The following is an 18,443-nucleotide window of genomic DNA, read 5'->3' on the forward strand; positions in this document are numbered from 1 at the left end:
TTCATTTTCCCGGGATGTTCAATAACTTACCTACCTACATTACATCCAGCATTTCACCCGCCTTTACTTGCACTTTGTTGACGATTTGGTTTGGTTGGATCTTGCTACTTGCGACTGTACATGTTTCACACTATTCTTTGAAAAGTTATTTGAGTTAGACATATTCGCACAAGGATCTGGAGGGTAGCTTTGTTTGAGTTATGTAAATATGCGGGTATTGGACGATAGTTTTATAGATTAAATCAAATTGATCCGGATGGACAGATGGATTCAGTACAGCTCGGGTTAATTAGTACTACTCTATTGTTCTATATATTTATATTGTTTCCCCGTAAAACGAAGTAGTTATTCCCTCCTTGAGTAGGCAAAGTATATGGGATACGTTCCCAACTTCCTCTCGTGTGAACGGAGTAAGGTGTATGTATATGAAGAGGAATCCAGGTTTGCTGGCAACAACTTGTACCTCTCGTGTGAACGGAGTAAGGCATGTATATGAAGAGGAATGCTAGTTTTGCTGGCAAGATTGCTTGCAAGAAAGCGAGGATATTTATGATGAGTAGGCCAGAGGCGAGACTACATGGAAGAGGACGGGAGGAGGAGAATGAAGAATAGGGGAGGTTATGAGGAAGAAGAGTTGGACGAAGAGGACGAGGAAGAGGACGAAGAATTGAATGCCTGCATGACTGCCAGCGCGACGGGCGAGTAGGACGTTACGCGGTTATGTCCTGCCGGAGGGAGGAAAAGGAGTTAGTATTCGTTGGGTTCTGAATGGGATATGGAACTGCCGTGCTCCATGGGTGAATGAAACAAAAAATGAAAAGAGAGAGATGTGGGGGAGGGGAGAGGGGAATAAAAAAAGATAAGGATGAAAAAAATGAATGGAATAATATGAATATAAAAAAGAACGTAATGGGAGATAAACTTACCACCGCGTCTCAAGATCGTCACACGAACAGACTTCTCCCCGACCTCCAACCTATCTATATACCCACCATTCCCCAGATCCGTCGTGACCGTCTTCTTCACGACCTCTTCCCCGGGCACACCATACGCCTCTTCCTCTGCGCCTCTTGCATCCGCCTCAACCATTGCATTCGCCGCCGTGGCAAAGAGCATCTGGCTCTGGATCCAAGGGATATGCATATCGTCTTTTGCATGCACGAGGTGGAGTCGAAGACGATTGCTCTTGGCCACGAGGTTCGCCAGGCGGCTCGACGTGCGCCACGTATCCACGAGCTTGTCGATGAAGAACTTTTGCAGGCGCGGGTACGGCCGCAGCGGGGACAACATGGGGATGATCCCGCCATACGAGTACGTGCGCATGAGGGTAGCAAGGTCCGAGAAGCCAGCCACGAGGACAACGCCAGCAAAGCTAACCTGCGGACTCGTCTGCGTGGCAAAGTGCTCGGCGACGGCGGTAGACACGGCGGTGCCCAGGGACTGGCCCAGGATGACGATCCGTTCGGGAGGGATCTCGGCGACGGTCATGGCCCAGGTCACGACGGAGATGCCGTCCCGGATGAGCCCGGCTTCGGAGGGCACCCCGCTGGATTGCCCGAAGCCGCGGTAGTCGAATGCCAGAACGTGCGTTTTGGGGGTCGATCCGCCGGTGAGAGAGTGGTAGGTCGAGGGACGCCAGCCTTGGGCGACGTGGCCTGCGTTCTAAGGAGGGGGGTTGGTTAGGTTACGAAAAGGGGAATTGGTTAAAGTTGAGGAGGGAGGGAAAGAGGGGCGAGGGGAGCGTACACCGTGGACTGGAAAGGATGGTAGTGTTAGCACAAGTGGGAAGAAGAAGGAGGAGGAGGACATAATTGGAGACAGAAGAAGGGAAGAGGGAAGAAGGGAAGAGGGAAGAAGGGAAGAAGGAAGAAGGGAAGAGGGAAAAAGGACGTACAGTTTATGACAAGTCGACTCTCTGGATCTTTGGAGAGTAGATCAAAGGGTAAAGATGAGGTGATGTTTTCGATTGGTCCTTCGGGTTGCTCGAGCAGTGCTGCTTCATGCTCAGCGTAAGTCCCGAGGGGAAGCACGTGCCATGCGTAGAGTGATTCCCCGTCAGATGTGGGAATGAAGAATGGCGTTACTTGGTTCTCTGCAGTGTGTTAGTATATTAGGGAATATTGTAGAAATGGATAAGTAAACGGATATGAAATGGATGTGAAATGGATGTAAAAGTGCTGGGAGAGGAGACTGACTCGCAAATCCATTCTTCTCGGGATGGTTGACGTAATTCCATCCTCCCTTTTTCAGCTTATGTGCATAGAGAGCACTGCGAACGTACGAATAAGCAGGACGATAGATAGAGAGATGAGAGGGCACTCGACACTCACTGGCGCTGAAGGAACTCGTTTGAGAGGACGAGAAGAAGAAAAACGTAGAATGCTCCTGCGCCGGCGAGGATATAGTATGACTTTTTAAAAAACGGTGCAAGAGCCATAATTCAGGACAGTCTGAGAGAAATCACATACAATGCAGAAAAAGAAATAATATACAAGAAAAAGCAATACGTAATATATGGCAGGTAATAAAATATCAAGAGCAATATGACAGTACTGGATGAAAAGTGCACTCAAAAATGACGACAGACATGCAGAACGAGACAATATTGCAATGGATCAAATGGAGGAAAGCAAAGCAGACAGCACAGTCTCTACTGTCTTGGGTATATTGGGAGAACAGCTAGTTCTTGACGCTGACAGGCAGAAGTCTGGTGGTATGGAAGTTGAGGATTGAGTATATATATCCTGATATGTTTACGGCGGGTGTCGGGTGTCAAAAGTTCCGATGGAGTCGCTTCAGGCACATGCGAAGCAAATGATTTATCGTCATATTGCGAATCTTAATTCACAACATTACATTTCCACTCTTCATCCCAGCAATGCTGCATCCATTTTTCTCAAATTGTCTTGTCGTATACACCAGACTCTTAAATTCATCATCCGCCCTCGCACGGGGCTTTTCACGTTCTGGTTAAACCGGATTGCAGCATCTCGCAGCCCAGCTTTCCTCGATGATCACCACGACCGACTCTTTTGACGTCGTGCAGGTACGGTGACCGGGCCGTCAGAGTCATCAATCTCCATCAAATCCGACATCTCTCTTCTATCCGCGAGACCATGGCACCGAAGCGCAAGGCCGCGAACAAAGCCCGGAAAGAGCGGCCAACCAAGAAGCGTGCCGCTTCTCCTGCGCCGCCAGAAGAATCACCCACCGCTACACCAGAGATTATTGAGCCAAAGCTTCCTTTCAAGATTGAAGATGGACAGCCTCTACCAACCGTCGAAGCGGCGCAGCTGGAGGATCTTTCGGCAAAGGAATATCAATCTATAATGGAGAGGTGAGGATGCTTTGCAAGGGAGACAAGATCGTATGGTTGGATGCTAATATCGAGTCTTTCTCATGCAATAGCGGTGTTTTGGCCGCGTCTTTGCAGCGATCACGGCATAAATGGCTGGCTGAGGGCATATTCGAACGTTACTGGGTCAAACCAACCAAAAAGAAGAACCAGGCTGAGATCAAGAACCCGCCAAAGGAGAGCATGTTCAGACTTGGGCATGTTACTGTTACCATCGAGCCACATGTCTTTGAGGCCACTTTGCATGGTGTCAAGGATCCAAATCCCCGTGTTCCGCCGCCACCGTCTCCAGCGCAAGCAATGCAGAGACCCATTATTCAGTACGGTCCAGCGCCCCCGAATGCGCCGCAAACACCACAAGGTCCACCAGCACACCAGCCGCAGCAAACCCCACAAGTTCAGCATCCTACACCAGGATCGACACAACATCTGCCACCGCCAGCATCTCAAGCGTCGCAAACTCCATCGCAACCTGCACCTCTACAAACTCCTCACCCTGCGCCGCAGCCAACACCTGCTACACCGCATCAACCCTCTGTGCAGTCGCCTCAAACACAAGCGCCAGCTGGAGCACAAGCACAACCTCCACCACAATCTCAGACCCCAAGCCAGCCCCAACCTCAACCTCAACCTCAACCTCAGCCTCAACCTCAACCTCAGCCTCAACCTCAGCCTCAACCTCAACCTCAGCCTCAACCTCAAGTACGACCACAGCTCCAACCGCAAACACCACAACCGCAACAGCAACAGCAAGCTCCGCAGGGTGCGCACCCGCAGGCACAACATCCACTACCACATCCCCAATCACAGCATGCACCACCACCACCACCGCAGCCGCAACAACAACAGCAGCAGCAGCAGCAGCAGCAACACCCACCTCCACCACACGCACCGGCATATATGGCTCAAGCTCCAAGGGCTGCTCCTCGTGCGACCCCCGTACACCATTCTGCATCACAGCCTAGTGCGCATCCTCATCCGCCTCATACCCCTTCTTCTCAGGTCAATGGAACACATCCTCGCCCCGGCCGGCCTTCAGCCACCCCCAGCACCGCTCCGAGCTCATCTTCGCACGCCCCCCCTCGGCCAAGTCCGGATCCAGTTATCCAGATGCTTGCCACCCGAGCTGCCACTGACCATGGGCTCAAGGCTCTCATGAGGATCGTCGCGTCCGGAGAAGCATCGCATGAGCAGCTAAAGATCTTTCAAGGCCACATTGATGAACTCACCGCCATCATCAAATCTCGACGCACTGAACCGCCCCCGCAACCCTCACCAAGACCGGCCCCTGCTCCAAGTGCTCCTCGTCCCCATCAGCAACCGCATCCTTCTCATCTACAGCATGCACGCCCGACCCCGAGCCCCGCTACGACTTACTCCCGCCCTACTTCCATGGCTGGATCTACCCCGGTGAAAACGGAACAATTTGCTCCAGCGTATGCGCCCTCACCACCGGTTCACCGGCCTAGAGGAGGTACAGCGCACGCAAGGCCCGAAGTCAGCGCCGTTGTCTTTGAATTCACCGCCGGATCCTCGGATCGCTTCCTTTTCCCCAAACACAGTATTCTAGAGTACATGCCGGGCGGCACTCAGGTCATTGCTTCTTTTCTCGTAGTTCGAAAGGGTAATGTTAGCCAGTCCGACTCATACGACGCCAATATTGAGTATTATCAACCTGTGACTATTCGCTTAACCGCATCAAATCCGAGAATATTGGAGCCGCTGTCCCGAGTGGTGGCAACCCCAGATGAGACGCGGAAGTATATGGATGAAATTATGGATAAGACGACCAGAGCTGAATCTGTTTACTTGGCCATGCGTTTGCCTAGAGATCCAGAGGACATTGGCAAGGAAGAGGAGGACGTACCCCCGGTCAAGGAGCCGCTTGAAGATGAGTGGGAGTGGTTAACGAGTTCGCTCAGCGGGCCTCGTTATGGTACTTCAAAGAGAAACGTAAGTAAATGGTTGCTCCAAGAGACAATCGAGTAGAGACTAAGCTTGAGGCAGGCATTTCCACATGATCGCGCGTCGGCAGAGCCATGGGGATCTCCCGGGCCATTTGGAGAAGGCAAATCATCAAGAGGATCGCGGCGACAGGCCGATCCAAACAAATCTTGTTATATTTGCCATACATCTGTCACGTCTCTTTGGCGCAAGGCCGATATTGATGGGCAGAGCGTTAGTGGTTAGTGGTCATATATCCCGCGTTTTAAGGTATTTATCATTAACGTCCCTCTCTAGTTTGCAATGCGTGTGGCATCAAGTGGAAAACTACTTCTGCCCGTATACAGGATCCTACACAGTCGCAGACCTCGCCTCCCACGAAGAAGGCTACTGAGGGAGTGCCAAAAGTAGAGTCACCTGCACCTGCGACACACCCGCCGCTCGTGCAACCGTCACCAGCTCCAGCAGGACCTGCGCCTGCAGCTTCTGCAGATACCTCTCAAGCAACAGCCGAAAAATCCGCTGACCTTGGTCTTGGTGATCAAAAGCCTGTGGCTCAGGATGCCGATGCTCAGAAACCTGATGCACAGGAATCAAAGGCTCAGGAGCCAGAACAGCAGGGACCTGGAAATGATGGGACAAATGCGCAGGGACCAAAGCCTCAAGAATCTGAACAACAAGAATCTAGTAAAGTTGAAACAGACGCACAGGGAGCAGAGCCTCCCGTGCCTGGACAGCAAGAACTCGGTAGTGCCGGGGTAGATGCACAAGGACCAGATTCTCAGGATGCTAATAAGCCGAAATCTGATAGCCCTAGAAAAGATACACAGGAAACCGGTTCTCAAAATTCTGATACTCATGCGATTGCAAATAAGGAGGCTCCTACTGAAAAGCCAGACGAAGAAATGGTTGATGCGGAAGTCCCCAAGGAGGAGACTGTGGATGGCGCGGCATGAGCCAATTGATTCTGCAACATCATTACAATAAAATTACATTGCTTACAGCTTTTGATGCATTGGCAGCAGGCGTCGGTATGCTTATCGGCTCAACGCATCAGTCGAGGTGGTCATTTGTTTATTATATATCCTTCGCTGGCGCATTCTCGGTGCTCAGTGCTATATTTAAAACTCTATAGCTTCTGGATTTTAGGGAATATCATAGTGACTGGAGCTGGTCGCATCGTCAGATTACCTGTAGGGTCGTTTTACAAGTCGCTAAAATCAAATTTGTATTATAGTTATACCATCAAAGCAATATTCCATTTTTCAGCTCAATTATGTTGTGACTGCACGACATTCGGTTTTTTTTTGTAGTTGGCTGCTGAACATTCTCGCCAAAGCGGGTAGAATCGGTATTTAGTCTACGTCACCCACTTCAGCTCAGCATCAACAATCACCAAAACATTCTTACTGACTCTGCATTACTCAAACACAATGTGCTGACAATAACAAAAATATACAAAGGGCATTCAGTTAGTCATCTTGTGTCAAAATCATACAAAGCCTGCAACGAACGAATTTATTGAAAACAGGATGGGACAGGGCCAGTCAGCAGGGCATGCATCACATGCTGCGTCGCAAGAGCAGCTGAGCCACGAGATTGCCGTGCGCTTTGCCAATCACTGTTTTACCCAATTTGAAATATACAATTTCAAAGATGTCTTCAAGTCACTTGCCGATACAGAGTCGGGCGTGCATTACTGGAAAGAAGACACGCTTTGCCGATTTTTGGAGATTCCAGATGCCCTCAATGCTGGGCCCATTGTTCACCAGATGGCGAGCTACCTTGCTGCATTCCCATTTGCTAGCATGGCGCCCGGAATCCTTACATTAGAGGGCTTAGTTAAAGTGCTGTGTATCATGACAGAGAAACACGGTAAGGTGCTCAAGCGCGGCAAGTCAGATCGCAATAAGCTGCTCTATAGAAGTCTGGCAGTGTATGATAGGACGCTGGGAGAGGGATCGGAAAAAAAGCTTGAAGCTGGGCAGGAGACGGAGGCAGAAAGGGGAGCTGGGGGCTCAAATGAAGAAAGGGCATCAGAATCAGCAAAAGGAAATTCAAGTTCACAAGGCTTCTCAATTGACCAACCAGTCGACGAGGATGAGGAAGAAGATGACGACCAACTTACGCTCGCGGCTTTGGAGACTATGGATGCCGTTGCAGTCTATGAGACCAAAGAGCATGTTCAGAAAACGTATATCCCAGCCGACAATTTTAGAAGACTGATCACGTTACTCCTGGTGACGGCGCCGCTTGGGCCGCAAGACAGTCTCTCGACTCATTTTTCAACATTGTCCGATGAACAGCTGGAAAGCCTCCAGCGAACCGCAAACAACATCCTCTGGGCATTCGAAGTGGAAAAGAGCCCGGGGGTGCTGTATCGAAATTTCAAGACGGTCATCCCAGAATCGCTACCCTTTTTATTCGAAGGTCTCAACCCGCTGTTCGAGCATCTCTTGTTCAGCAAGAATATCAATCTCAGAAAATCAAAGACGTCGGAAGGCGAGAAACCAGCAGAGGAACTAAAGGTTACGAAGCATCTGGAAGAACTTGGAATGAATTCCGTTCTTCCAGTGCCAGGGGAAATTCTCGACATTAGCATCCTGAGCCAGCTTTCATTCTTCCTAGGTGGATCAAATGTGTTTCGAAAGCTCCGCCCGCTCTACTTTGGCGGCGACGCAGGATTCAGTCTAGGAAGCTTTTCCACCAAGGTGATCAACTGGCGGGCACCGACTGTCCTTTTAGTCTCGGGGACACGGATCGAAGAGCCTCCAAAAGGCCGGCAGCGGAATTTTGCAGATTCTCTACCGCCAAAACGCTTTCCAAACTCGAAATCGGCACATGATGATTCCAATCGAGTCGTCTACGGGGCATACCTGAATGTGCCGTGGAAGGAAACGACAAAGGAATGCTTTGGGGATGACAAAACGCTACTCTTCCAACTCGAGCCTGTGCATGAGGTATTCAAAGCATCGACACTCAATCACGACTACGCATCATTTACAAGAGCTGCTCAGCTCCGTCATGGGATCAATTTTGGTATTCCAGTCCAAAAGGCCAAAGGGCCGGGCGGGTCCCAAGTACATGCTACGCTTGGTCCATTGTCGCTCATGCTCGACGATGCGCTTGAATTTGCTGTGTTTACGCATCATACTGCTGGCGGAGGAAGCTTCCATTGCAGCCAGACGAGAAAGTATGACTGGCAGGACCGCTTCGAGATTGAGGCCCTCGAGGTCTGGGGATGCGGTGGAGACGAGGAGGCCGATCGGCAGAGAGCGGCCTGGGCTTTTGAAGAACGTGAAGCTGCTCTGAGAAGAGGTCTGAATCTGGGCAAGGACGTCGAGGCTGATCGGGCATTGCTGGAAATGGCAGGCTTGGTCGGGCAGAATAGGTCAGGCGGGAGTGTATAGCCTGTTCACTTTGCCTCCCTGTTCACGAAGTACTTGCCCTGCCTTTTGCTTATGTTTGATATTTTGGACTTGATTCCGTACAGCTCAAGATGTTCTTCATTCTGTGGTATTGGTATATGGCGCGTTCGGTGCACTTGCGGAGTTGAGTTGGACTTGGACTTGCGGCTTACTACGTATTCGCTGTAGATTTGACCCTTGAAAATATCATTCTCAGAATTAAATATCTATTATTCATTTCTCTCCTCTTCAATAAGACTCTCTACCTTTTTCTTTTTCTCTTATTATTTCTTTCCTTTTTTTTTTTTTCAAAATCAAATACTCCTTTCTATTTCAACCGTATTCCAATCTCCGTTCACTCCCAAATATCAACCGCCAGGGTGCCCCAACTGCACCCACCTCGACTCCTCGAGGCACCTCGCTTAGTCATCCACGATCTTCCAAACTCCGTTGTTGAATCCCCAGATTTCCCTTTTCAACTTGCTCTTGCTCTTGCACGTCCGAATTCCCAGGTTCCGCACCGTTCGAAAAGGTCGAATCCGAACAATTGATCCTCTGCGTGTCGTCAATTGGAGCAGAGTACGCAGTACGCAGTACGACTCGCCTCGACCAGCCGTCCGCTCGAACTCCTCCCGACTTCTATCCGTCGACCCATCTGTATTGCGAGGCTTCATCCCGTCTTCTTTCAGACCGCAGACCGCAGACCGCAGACTGCAGTACGACTTATATCCCGAGACCTTTATTCGAAATCCGAGAATCTGAGAATCGAAGAATCCGAGAATTCGAGAATTTCAGTGCACGATCTTAAAAGTATCCGGTGTATATTTCAAAGCATTTGGCATCTGCCTTACCAAGCACCACAATCCAATCTATCTCGACAACCACTCTCTGGCTACCGCAAAATACAAATACAAAATACAATCCGCAATCTACAATCTACAATTTACCTCGACAAACACTCTCTGGCTACCGCAAATACGAAACACAAAATATAAGAACGCCAAAATGCTCAACATTGTTTCTTCCGCCCTGCGCATTGCCGCAGTTCCGCGCGCCGCATTCTCGACGGCGACAATGGCGGCCGCATCGCGCGGCTCGGTCCCGCAATTCCAACACGCGCAGAAGAGTGTGTTGCAGAGAGCAGTCGGGCTGGGATACCGCGCGGGCGGGGTGCGGCCGCAGATCAGCACCGGTGTTGTCGGAACGGCGGAACAGTTGCGCAGTATGAAAGTGCGGGCTAGTGTCAAGAAGCTGTGTGATGGGTGCAAGGTATGTTGCGATTCTGTCACGTTGCATTCCTTTTTTTGCTGCATGTCGTTCCATTGTCTGGCCTGTTGTCTTTTTTGAGCTATGCTTTCCCTTTCTTCATTCCTCGAAGCTAGACACTGTCCTGGGTTCGATCTCAATGCCCTTTCGAAATTGGATTATACAAGAGAATTAAATGAAAGTATCATGCTAACATCCCACAGAGCGTTCGCAGAAAAGGATACGTCTATATCATTTGTTCCAAGAACCCCAAGGTACGCATACGCATAGCATATGGCACTCTTCTCATTTCCCCCTAATATTTCCTCCCTTTGCACCTTCATCTATAACGTTTCTCTCCTATAACTTTCAAATTGGCTGACAACGGGGTATAAACAGCACAAGCAGCGACAAGGATAACTTCCTTTCTCCCTTTTCTTGAACGGCGGTACCTCTTTTTCTTGGCCCGCCCATAGATCTCTTTTTTTTTTGTTTTAAAATTCTTCTCACGGCTTAGCATATCCCACCCCTCCCCCCGCTCCGCTCATCTACCCCATCTTTCTTGCCGAAGCGGAATCTCTGTATAAAGCTATCATCGGATCTATAAATCTCACTTACCATCCTCAGAACATTTACATTTACATTTACATTTACATTTCCATTTCCATTTCCATTTCCAACTTTTACTTTTACTTTTCGCCATGTATTCTAGCCCTGACCTCTTCCCTTTTTTCTCCCTTCCGCTCGATGGAAATCCTTTTCTCCTCTCGGTGGAAGCAGTCTTGTCTTGGCTTGTATGATACGGGGTATCTTAGAAATGTATGATATTTTTTCTTTACCCTTGTCAAGCTGAAGCTGAGAGAATGTGTATATGTGCTCTAGAGGCCTGTTTTAAGGGCGAGAGCTGTGTTATGGGTGAAAGTCTTCTTAGAGGTGAGAGCTGTGTTATGCATGAGGGCTGTGTTATGCATGAGAGCTGTGTTATGAGTGAGAGTTGTGTTATAGGTGAGAGCTGCTACAGTTAATACTCGATTATATATCAATTAACAGAATATGTCTAAAATCAAGAGGTAGAGTAATATGCATGGTTTGAAAAGACGGTTTATGTGTGTGATGTGATGTATTGTTAGGATATAGGATATATATACAGTACTTGTACTACTTGTAGAAAATTGTTTAGACGTTGGGAAATGTGAAATGGGAAATGAAAAATGGGCAATGAGATGAAGTTCGATGCAATTTGCAATTCAAATGTAAGTTTTTGGTGTGAAGAAGAAACGCCTGTGGAACGCCCATGCTTATTTTGGTTTGTTTTTTGTGTGTTCATAGGAACTCATGATTGCTCATGATCCATGGAGGAGCTCTGAATCGAGTCTACGGTCTTGCCTCAATAGTTGCCTCAATAGGACTAAAAAGCTAATCCCGCAGGAAACGCTGGTAGGTCAGATTCTCCGTCTCGTCGACAAACGGATACTGCAGGTCTCTGAGGAAATCCTCCAACTGGGGCAATTCCTCATCGGGGCACTGGATGCCCGCGACGACCTTGCCGACATCGCCGCCGTGGTTGCGGTAATGGAACAAGGAGATATTGAAGCCCGGACGGAGGGTGGTGAGGAATTTGGCCAGGGCGCCGGGTCGTTCGGGGAACTCAAAGGTGTAGAGCCGCTCGTGGGAGACAGCGCTGCGGCCACCGACGAGGTAGCGGACGTGAGTCTTGGCGAGCTCGTCGCCGCTCAGGTCGACGGCGGTCATGCCGCTGGTGGAGAGGCGGTCGAAGAGGGAGGCGAGGTCTGATTCGCGCGAGGCGGCGCTGCGCAGGGAGATGCCCATGAGGACGTTGGCCGAGTCCGGGGTGGCGTAGCGGTAGGAGAACTCGGTGACGGCGTTGGGGAGGACGGCTTTGACGAGCTCGGCGAAGGCGCCGGGCCGTTCGGGGATGTTGACGGAGAGGAGAGCCTCGCGTTGCTCGCCGAGGGCGGCGCGCTCGGCGACGAAGCCGAGCCGGTCAAAGTTCATGTTGGCGCCGGAGGTGACGGCCACGAGGGACCGGTTCTGGTTCGAGGACGGGTATTTGGCGACGTATTTCTTGAGGCCGGCGAGGGACAGGGCGCCCGCGGGCTCGACGATGGAGCGCGTGTCCATGAAGACGTCCTTGATGGCGGCGCAGACTTCGTCGGTCGAGACCTGGATGACTTCGTCGACGACGTCGTTGCACAGGCGGAAGTTCTCGGCGCCGACGGACTTGACGGCCGCGCCGTCGGCGAAGAGCCCCACGTCTTTGAGCGTCACGCGCTTGCCTTCTTGCAGGGACTGCACCATGGCGTTGGCGTCGTACGTCTCGACGCCGATGATCTTGACGTGCGGCGCGATGCGCTTCAGGTAGGTCCCGATCCCCGCGATGAGGCCGCCGCCGCCAATGCCGCAAAAGACGGCTTCGAGGTTTTCAATCTTGCTTTGCCGCAGGATTTCCATACCGATGGTGCCCTGGCCGGCAATCACGTAGGGGTCGTCAAACGGCGGGATGTTGGTCAGGCCTTCGAGTTTCTCGAGCCGCGAGCATTCTTCCTTGGCAGAGTCAAAGTCGGGGCCGAAGAGCACGACTTTGCCCCCCAGCCGCGTCACGTTCTGGTGCTTGATGCTCGGTGTGCCGGACGGCATGACGATAGTCGAGGGGATCTTGAGATGGCGTGACGAGAATGCGACGCCTTGTGCGTGGTTGCCGGCGGAGCAGGCCACAACGCCGCGTTCGCGCTCTTCGGGGCTGAGGTGGGCCATCTTGTTGTATGCGCCGCGCAGCTTGAAACTGAATACGGGAAGCAGATCTTCCCGCTTGAGATGGACGTCGCAGCCCAGCCGGTTGCTAATGTTGACTGCGTGGCTCAGGGGACTTTCGTCAATGACTTCGTAGACTCGCGCGGTCAGGATGAGGCGGAGGTACTATTTGCTGTTAGGATTCTCTTTTACTGTCTTTAGATGTTCCACTTGAGGAGGCTCATACGTCCGGAGTGCCGTCTGGAAGGAGGAAGGCGTCAGGCACAAGCGCCTCTGCGGACGGAGGAGTTTCTCCCGCGGGGCATGGTGGGTTGGCAGAGTATTCGGTCAATGAAGGACCTCTGCGGCTAGGAGATTTCGGCAGCTGAGAGTCAGAGGGATTGGATAGTTTGGCTTTGTCATTGAGCGCTCCGCGCGTGTGGAACTTGGAGCATCTCAGGCTGCGGTTTGAGTAAAGCGGGCGAGCAGCGGCAGCGGAAGAGCGAGCGGACCGAAAAACTCGAGGACCTGCAACCAGCCTCAGACAGGCTGGCACTGGCCTCGAGAGTGTCGAAGCCATTGAGAAAGGGGACAGAAGGGAAGAGAGTGGAGAGGGAAAGAAGAATTGAAAATGCGACGAGCAGAGATGTTAATTATGACTGTTCTTATCGTCGGATGTTTTTGGAGTTTAGTCGATCGGCGATATATCGGATCTCCGGGGTTAACTTTTCACTTCCCGTTACCCGGCACAAATCTCCATTACCTCACCATTTTACATCTTATGGTTTCGAGGCTCTTGGGACGTTTTGCCTGTCTGCAGTTTACAATTCGAATATCCAGAGAATAGTACCGTAGAGAACATATATTCTTTATTCCAGTATAATCAATTACCAACATGTCTGGGCTGCCGTCGTCCTTTGACGACAATGCGTAAGTATGTCCGTGTGGACCCTCCAGAAAAACAGCTGCTGACAGTCATATTTGACAGTGATTTCTATGAGGAGAACCGCTGGCAGAAGCTGTTTAGAAAGCTCAAGGAAGAGCCTCTCGTTCCTTTCGGTACTGCGAAACCCATAGCAAATATTCTGTCAAAAGCTTCTATTATCTAACACAAGTTTAGGCTGCGCTGTGACTTGTTACGCCCTGTACCAAGCGACCAAGTCGATGCGTCGTGGTGACCATGCCAGAACGAACCGCATGTTTCGTGCGCGTATCTACGCCCAAGGATTCACCCTGCTAGCGATTGTTGCCGGCTCCGCGTACTACAAGGAAGAGCGTGAGAAGCGTCACGAGTATGATACCGCAGTGGCTCAGCAAAAGGCCAAGGAAAAGAGCGAGGCCTGGATTAAAGAATTGGAGGCTAGAGATCTTGAAGAGAAGGAGTATCAAGAAAGAAGAAAGGCTGCTCGGCAAGCAGCTGAGGAGGCACGAGGTGCCGGAGCGGCTCGCAGCGCGCTGGAGAAGTCGGAGCGCAGAGAAGAGGTTGGCGTTCTACAGGCAGTCAGAGATCTCGTGAACGGCCGTGTTTAGCCGCAAAAGCAGTGTTTTCCTTTTTTCCTGCTTATTGCTCGTCGCAAGTCGTGTATACTTTAAATATGGGTTACTCGGTGTTTATTGGGTTCGCTTTCATTTTTCCTAGTATATATTAGTGCATATATCCAAATGGACTCCAAATTCGTCTCCTCTCTAATAAAACACGCGCTGCTGTTTTCGCTTACAAAGATCCTATCTGCTGCAGTATTTTGCAGGTTCTGCTTCACCTGGAAGCCAATTCTTCAATGTATCGCTGCATTGACCCAAACTCTGTTTTCCCAGTCTAAGGATCCCGCGTCAGTTGCACGTTCCTTTTGACCGCCTTTCGACTTACAGATATCAAATATCTAATCTTCGTCTTCCAATGCAACATCGTCGTCAGCTTCAGCTCCCATGCAAACTGCTCTTCTTGATTCAAGCCGGTAAGCCACTCACGAGATCTGTAACATCCCTATTCCTCTCAAACTCCTCCCGCGCGAATCGGCGCATTTCCTGCCGCGTAGAAACATCCGGTATGCCTGGATTGATACCGTGAGCAACCTTATCTATACCCGCCAGCTTCACAGCACACTTTCCACCGCAGTCTCTCGTAAGGGCGCGTTATACGTACGATTCGTTGCACGGACTATTTCCCGCCATAATGCCAACACTCTTTGTCTTTGTAGAAACTATAATAAAGTAAGCCGCGGCAACAAAATTATGATAAAAAGCCAAATGATTCAAAGACCGATATAGAGAATTATAAAACATACATGATCCAAGCTCAACACAGGTTTAAGTATCCTCCTTGGCCGCGGAGACGCAGCCGATACGAACGCGCGGGAGAACATTGCATAAAGGTTCCAGACCAGAGTAAATCCAGTCTCCTGTGATAAACAATTGTATCCAAGAAAGAATATGTATATTGCAACGATAATAAGTATGTGCAAAGAAACGAGGGCAATTCTTGTTAGATTCAGTTGTTCAACAAATCGCCCATCCAATGTAACTGCGTCAACCCGGAGGAGCTGGGGCTCACCGCCTCCGCAAGCGCGCCATTCTGCCGTATTTCTCCGCCTTCGCCACAAAGACGCGCCAGGAGCTCCCATAGACGGCAAGGACATCTGCGTCCAAATAACCCAATCGTCCCTTCACAACTATAATCTTGAACGATATTATCTCAATTGTCAATTCTGACACTAAGATTCAAAAGATCTATGACGAAACACGCAATGGTCAAACGCCAACGCTCTCCCTCTGACCCAGCACCCACGCCAATGACACATGAGCTACGCATCGAAGCAGCGAATAAGCTCTCTCTAGAAACATTTCAAACCCGGTTTTTCCTCTCAGATGTTACCAGTGCCAATAAAGCCGCAGAGAGAAAGATCAAGGGCAATGGAAACAAGCATACCGACCACCAAGGCAACGACGCCCTGACAGCCTTCACTCGTCCCAGCGACGGAGCGCGGTATACAATCTCGCTGGTTGACAGTACGAGTATCTCGCATGCAGATTTCGTTGCGTGTTTTGAGCTCATACGGTCCACGAGCGCGGCAATGTACAAGATGTCGGACCGGGGGTGGTCAGCGCGGCGGAAAAAGGCGGAGATGGCGGATCCGGATATGCGGTTTTTGCTAGTACGAAAAAGGGACGTCGATCGAGAGGGATATCCAAGGGGAGACGAAGAAAGGGAAACGGGACATGAGGATAACGGGAAAAACGTAAAAAGGCAGGAGAATGGACATAAAGATAACCAGCGCAAGGAAAATGGGCATACAAAGGAAAGGGCGCAAACACAAGCAGGCACGGTAGAAGCATTTCTGTCGTTTATGCTCACGTACGAAGATGATCGCGAAGTAGTTTATTGCTATGAGATCCATCTGTCGTCTACCCTACGCGGATGTGGACTGGGAAGACATTTAATGAATGTCTTGGAGAGCATAGGGACCCGCGTCGGCGTCGAGGCAGCAATGTTGACGTGTTTTACGAAGAACGAGAGCGGATTGCGCTTCTACGAGCGTTTAGGGTACGTAGAAGACGAGTTTTCGCCGCCGCCGAGGAAATTGAGAAGTGGGAAGGTCGAAAAGCCGAGTTATATCATCATGTCGAAACCGCTGAGGCGAGAAGTCAACGGCAAATGAGAAGAACAAAGTCAGGGTCATGAGAAGGAACATTTTTTTATTTTGGCGTTGACGAAAGAGGATATACATGGAAATGCTTAAACAGACGACTACAAGAGTCTATATGCGCTTCACTTCCTTGCCCTTCATTTCGGGTCGCTCGACTTCCCATTCGTCGCGCAAAACGGCGAATAAGGAATCACCGACAATGACGGACAGACCCAAGCTCCATACAAGAGTGATGGCGTAGAAGAAGTTGGCGTTGCCGGACCCGGCATAGATCCAGAGATGGTAAAACGCGGGACCGAGCAAGGTGGCGTACAGTAGAGTAGCTACGGCAAAGAAGGTATATCTCATTACTAGACAAGCGAGGAAATGGCGGTTTAGCAGTTGAATTTTGGGGCAGGGAAAGGAGAGAGAAGAGAGACTTACGCGGGAAGACATGTCGGTATAAAGGAAGCAAGGCGAGGTATAGCGAAGTATCTGAAATGCTGGGATAGGGTTTGAATATGGCAAAGATGCCGAGAAGAGTGGTCACTACAAAAAGCGGTTGGGTACTATCGACGGACGTTGTATCAGCTAATTAGCTCACTTTAAGACGTATGGCTTGACTTACCGCAATCTGACGGTCAGACCACCGACATAAGATGCCAGATGCAGCCAAAACACCCCCAAGAAGAATTCTCTAAACGAATCAAACATTTCAATAAAAAAGTACCACCACAGGCCCACATTGGGCGTCAAATCTGGCAGCAGAAGCTGCACGCCATATGTAGATGCAAGAAACTCCCAAGATGCATCAGTAATAGTGTATGAAATGAAAAGCAGCGATCCGATAGCCGCGACATATTTCACAGTCACTGTACTGGCAAATCTCCAGACACTTCCTAGCTTTTCGGTGCTCTTGTTATTGCGTAGGAGTCGATCGTAGCAGAGGAGAAGGAGCGGCGGGAAGAGTAGGACCGGATATAAAGAGAGGTAAGAAGCCAAAGCCAGGGCAAATACCGAGGTCAAAGTATTGCCCCGAGCAGCTTTAGCAGTAGCGTAGAGTATCGCACAGTTAGTAAAGACGCTCGTCGGGCGCGCTATACAGGTTGCAATCGTAAAAGGATTAAACAGATATCTGTGAGAAATTAAATCAGTACTGCCATTGTGTTTCTCAAACTGATTCTGAAGGGTCAGTCCTACGCTGCACCAATATCTATACTGTCCCATTTCAGGTCCTTTCTTGGCGAAGTAAAAAGTCGCGAAGAGCCAGATTCTCCAGTTTCTGCAATTTGCATGACAGCATGCGCACTCAAAATATCCACAACAATGTATAATATCGCAGTCGCAAGGGGATGCGCGGAATGTTCGGGAAGCAGGGAGAATAGGGAGAGCAGCAGCGGAGCCTGGTGAGCCAGAGTCAGAGAAAAGGATCGCATTGCCATTGCCAGAGAAGGAGGGGACGTCAAACCTGATGATAAACCCCGCCATCGTACGGAGAAACATTATGCGTATATAGGAAAAGACCTTCCTGGACTGTAACGAAAGTATCAGTCAATGCAATGTTCCAAAACTCATTGCATAGCGGTCCGTAAGCTCACGTCTCTTGAAGCTTGTTACGGGTGTCGATATCTCCACGCGTCCGGTCAAGAGATCTGGGAGAGAAGGGAACGCAATGAAGAGCAAGAGCCGTAGCGCAATGGCAGCGCTGAAAAGAACAGTTTTCCGTCGATCGAATGCCATGGCTCAACGTCTCGAATAGCTAAGTTCCATGCTCCAGTGGGCGGCCCTAGGCGGCGGGAAGGGCAGATAATATTAGAGAGTTTGGGTCTCTAATTTGGTGCGTCTTGCCGGAGTATTTCAACCATATATGCAATACTGGCCACCGATAAACGATGCTGTGGGGATATTGGGTCGCCGTGCCTTGTCAAAACTCTTGTTTACTCTCCTTTACGTGGAGATTCGCCCACTAGTCGTACAGGTCGGAGGTTTGGGGATCGCTTCGCCTAAACTTCGGCATAACGCTGAAATGACCAACTTCCCCTGGAGAACAATGATAGGCATTCGTTTTACAATTGTTCTTGGATTTAGACATACAGTAGGACACTAAAAAATTTGGAA

At 50.1% G+C, this 18,443-nt stretch overlaps 9 protein-coding genes across 9 annotated transcripts; 6 read left to right on the plus strand and 3 right to left on the minus strand.

The window, feature by feature from the left end:
- Nucleotides 1-249: 249 nt before the first annotated feature.
- L228DRAFT_242670 (alpha/beta-hydrolase) lies at nucleotides 250-2,722 on the minus strand. Its single transcript, XM_018331503.1, has 5 exons — nucleotides 2,331-2,722; nucleotides 2,196-2,269; nucleotides 1,895-2,092; nucleotides 1,747-1,754; nucleotides 250-1,662 (listed from the first exon to the last, which is right to left on the minus strand). Exons 1-5 carry the CDS (start codon nucleotides 2,435-2,437, stop codon nucleotides 748-750), a joined length of 1,302 nt encoding a protein of 433 aa, XP_018191787.1. The 5' UTR covers nucleotides 2,438-2,722; the 3' UTR covers nucleotides 250-747.
- Nucleotides 2,723-2,837: 115 nt separating this feature from the next.
- L228DRAFT_242671 (hypothetical protein) lies at nucleotides 2,838-6,552 on the plus strand. The gene is made up of 4 exons (XM_018331504.1): nucleotides 2,838-3,337; nucleotides 3,409-5,308; nucleotides 5,363-5,540; nucleotides 5,597-6,552. Exons 1-4 carry the CDS (start codon nucleotides 3,117-3,119, stop codon nucleotides 6,253-6,255), a joined length of 2,958 nt encoding a protein of 985 aa, XP_018191788.1. The 5' UTR covers nucleotides 2,838-3,116; the 3' UTR covers nucleotides 6,256-6,552.
- Nucleotides 6,186-6,721, plus strand: L228DRAFT_8193 (hypothetical protein). The gene has a single exon (XM_018336882.1). It carries the CDS (start codon nucleotides 6,310-6,312, stop codon nucleotides 6,610-6,612), a length of 303 nt encoding a protein of 100 aa, XP_018191789.1. The 5' UTR covers nucleotides 6,186-6,309; the 3' UTR covers nucleotides 6,613-6,721.
- L228DRAFT_242672 (hypothetical protein) lies at nucleotides 6,698-8,905 on the plus strand. The gene has a single exon (XM_018331505.1). The coding sequence runs from the start codon at nucleotides 6,832-6,834 to the stop codon at nucleotides 8,707-8,709; it is 1,878 nt and encodes a 625-aa protein (XP_018191790.1). The 5' UTR covers nucleotides 6,698-6,831; the 3' UTR covers nucleotides 8,710-8,905.
- A 621-nt stretch (nucleotides 8,906-9,526) lies between these two features.
- L228DRAFT_8202 (hypothetical protein) lies at nucleotides 9,527-10,599 on the plus strand (the record flags this gene model as incomplete). The annotated part of the gene is made up of 3 exons (XM_018336883.1): nucleotides 9,527-9,975; nucleotides 10,176-10,226; nucleotides 10,351-10,599. Coding segments are annotated over 3 exons (521 nt in total), but the record flags the coding sequence as incomplete, so codon positions are not given.
- Nucleotides 10,600-11,057: 458 nt separating this feature from the next.
- Nucleotides 11,058-13,367, minus strand: L228DRAFT_242674 (putative threonine dehydratase mitochondrial precursor). Its single transcript, XM_018331506.1, has 2 exons — nucleotides 12,950-13,367; nucleotides 11,058-12,888 (listed from the first exon to the last, which is right to left on the minus strand). Exons 1-2 carry the CDS (start codon nucleotides 13,280-13,282, stop codon nucleotides 11,368-11,370), a joined length of 1,854 nt encoding a protein of 617 aa, XP_018191792.1. The 5' UTR covers nucleotides 13,283-13,367; the 3' UTR covers nucleotides 11,058-11,367.
- Nucleotides 13,368-13,597: 230 nt separating this feature from the next.
- L228DRAFT_235336 (hypothetical protein) lies at nucleotides 13,598-14,232 on the plus strand (the record flags this gene model as incomplete). The annotated part of the gene is made up of 3 exons (XM_018330708.1): nucleotides 13,598-13,632; nucleotides 13,691-13,761; nucleotides 13,823-14,232. 3 exons carry the CDS (start codon nucleotides 13,598-13,600, stop codon nucleotides 14,230-14,232), a joined length of 516 nt encoding a protein of 171 aa, XP_018191793.1.
- Nucleotides 14,233-15,446: 1,214 nt separating this feature from the next.
- Nucleotides 15,447-16,358, plus strand: L228DRAFT_264660 (hypothetical protein; the record flags this gene model as incomplete). The annotated part of the gene is made up of 1 exon (XM_018334599.1): nucleotides 15,447-16,358. One exon carries the CDS (start codon nucleotides 15,447-15,449, stop codon nucleotides 16,356-16,358), a length of 912 nt encoding a protein of 303 aa, XP_018191794.1.
- Nucleotides 16,238-18,264, minus strand: L228DRAFT_242678 (putative GPI transamidase component PIG-U). The gene is made up of 6 exons (XM_018331507.1): nucleotides 17,924-18,264; nucleotides 17,794-17,858; nucleotides 17,526-17,728; nucleotides 16,954-17,460; nucleotides 16,770-16,894; nucleotides 16,238-16,696 (listed from the first exon to the last, which is right to left on the minus strand). The coding sequence occupies exons 1-6, from the start codon at nucleotides 18,063-18,065 to the stop codon at nucleotides 16,458-16,460; spliced, it is 1,281 nt and encodes a 426-aa protein (XP_018191795.1). The 5' UTR covers nucleotides 18,066-18,264; the 3' UTR covers nucleotides 16,238-16,457.
- Nucleotides 18,265-18,443: the final 179 nt, after the last annotated feature.

Source organism: Xylona heveae (assembly GCF_001619985.1).
Source record: "Xylona heveae TC161 unplaced genomic scaffold L228scaffold_1, whole genome shotgun sequence".
NCBI classification, from domain to species: Eukaryota; Fungi; Ascomycota; class Xylonomycetes; order Xylonales; family Xylonaceae; genus Xylona; species Xylona heveae.

Excerpts from the sequence above, each read along its gene's own strand:
- L228DRAFT_242670 (XM_018331503.1), bottom strand. The coding sequence starts at position 2,437 with ATGGCTCTTGCACCGTTTTTTAAAAAGTCATACTATATCCTCGCCGGC. Across the intron at positions 2,270-2,330 it reads AACGAGTTCCTTCAGCGCCA|TGCTCTCTATGCACATAAGC; the intron begins GTGAGTGTCGAG and ends GTACGTTCGCAG. Across the intron at positions 2,093-2,195 it reads CGAGAAGAATGGATTTGCGA|AGAACCAAGTAACGCCATTC; the intron begins GTCAGTCTCCTC and ends AACACACTGCAG.
- L228DRAFT_242671 (XM_018331504.1), top strand. The coding sequence starts at position 3,117 with ATGGCACCGAAGCGCAAGGCCGCGAACAAAGCCCGGAAAGAGCGGCCA. Across the intron at positions 3,338-3,408 it reads TATCAATCTATAATGGAGAG|CGGTGTTTTGGCCGCGTCTT; the intron begins GTGAGGATGCTT and ends CTCATGCAATAG. Across the intron at positions 5,309-5,362 it reads ATGGTACTTCAAAGAGAAAC|GCATTTCCACATGATCGCGC; the intron begins GTAAGTAAATGG and ends AGCTTGAGGCAG.
- L228DRAFT_8193 (XM_018336882.1), top strand. The coding sequence starts at position 6,310 with ATGCATTGGCAGCAGGCGTCGGTATGCTTATCGGCTCAACGCATCAGT.
- L228DRAFT_242672 (XM_018331505.1), top strand. The coding sequence starts at position 6,832 with ATGGGACAGGGCCAGTCAGCAGGGCATGCATCACATGCTGCGTCGCAA.
- L228DRAFT_242674 (XM_018331506.1), bottom strand. The coding sequence starts at position 13,282 with ATGGCTTCGACACTCTCGAGGCCAGTGCCAGCCTGTCTGAGGCTGGTT. Across the intron at positions 12,889-12,949 it reads TTCCAGACGGCACTCCGGAC|TACCTCCGCCTCATCCTGAC; the intron begins GTATGAGCCTCC and ends AACAGCAAATAG.
- L228DRAFT_242678 (XM_018331507.1), bottom strand. The coding sequence starts at position 18,065 with ATGGCATTCGATCGACGGAAAACTGTTCTTTTCAGCGCTGCCATTGCG. Across the intron at positions 17,461-17,525 it reads AGTATAGATATTGGTGCAGC|ATATCTGTTTAATCCTTTTA; the intron begins GTAGGACTGACC and ends AATTTCTCACAG. Across the intron at positions 16,697-16,769 it reads ATACCGACATGTCTTCCCGC|TAATGAGATATACCTTCTTT; the intron begins GTAAGTCTCTCT and ends TCGCTTGTCTAG.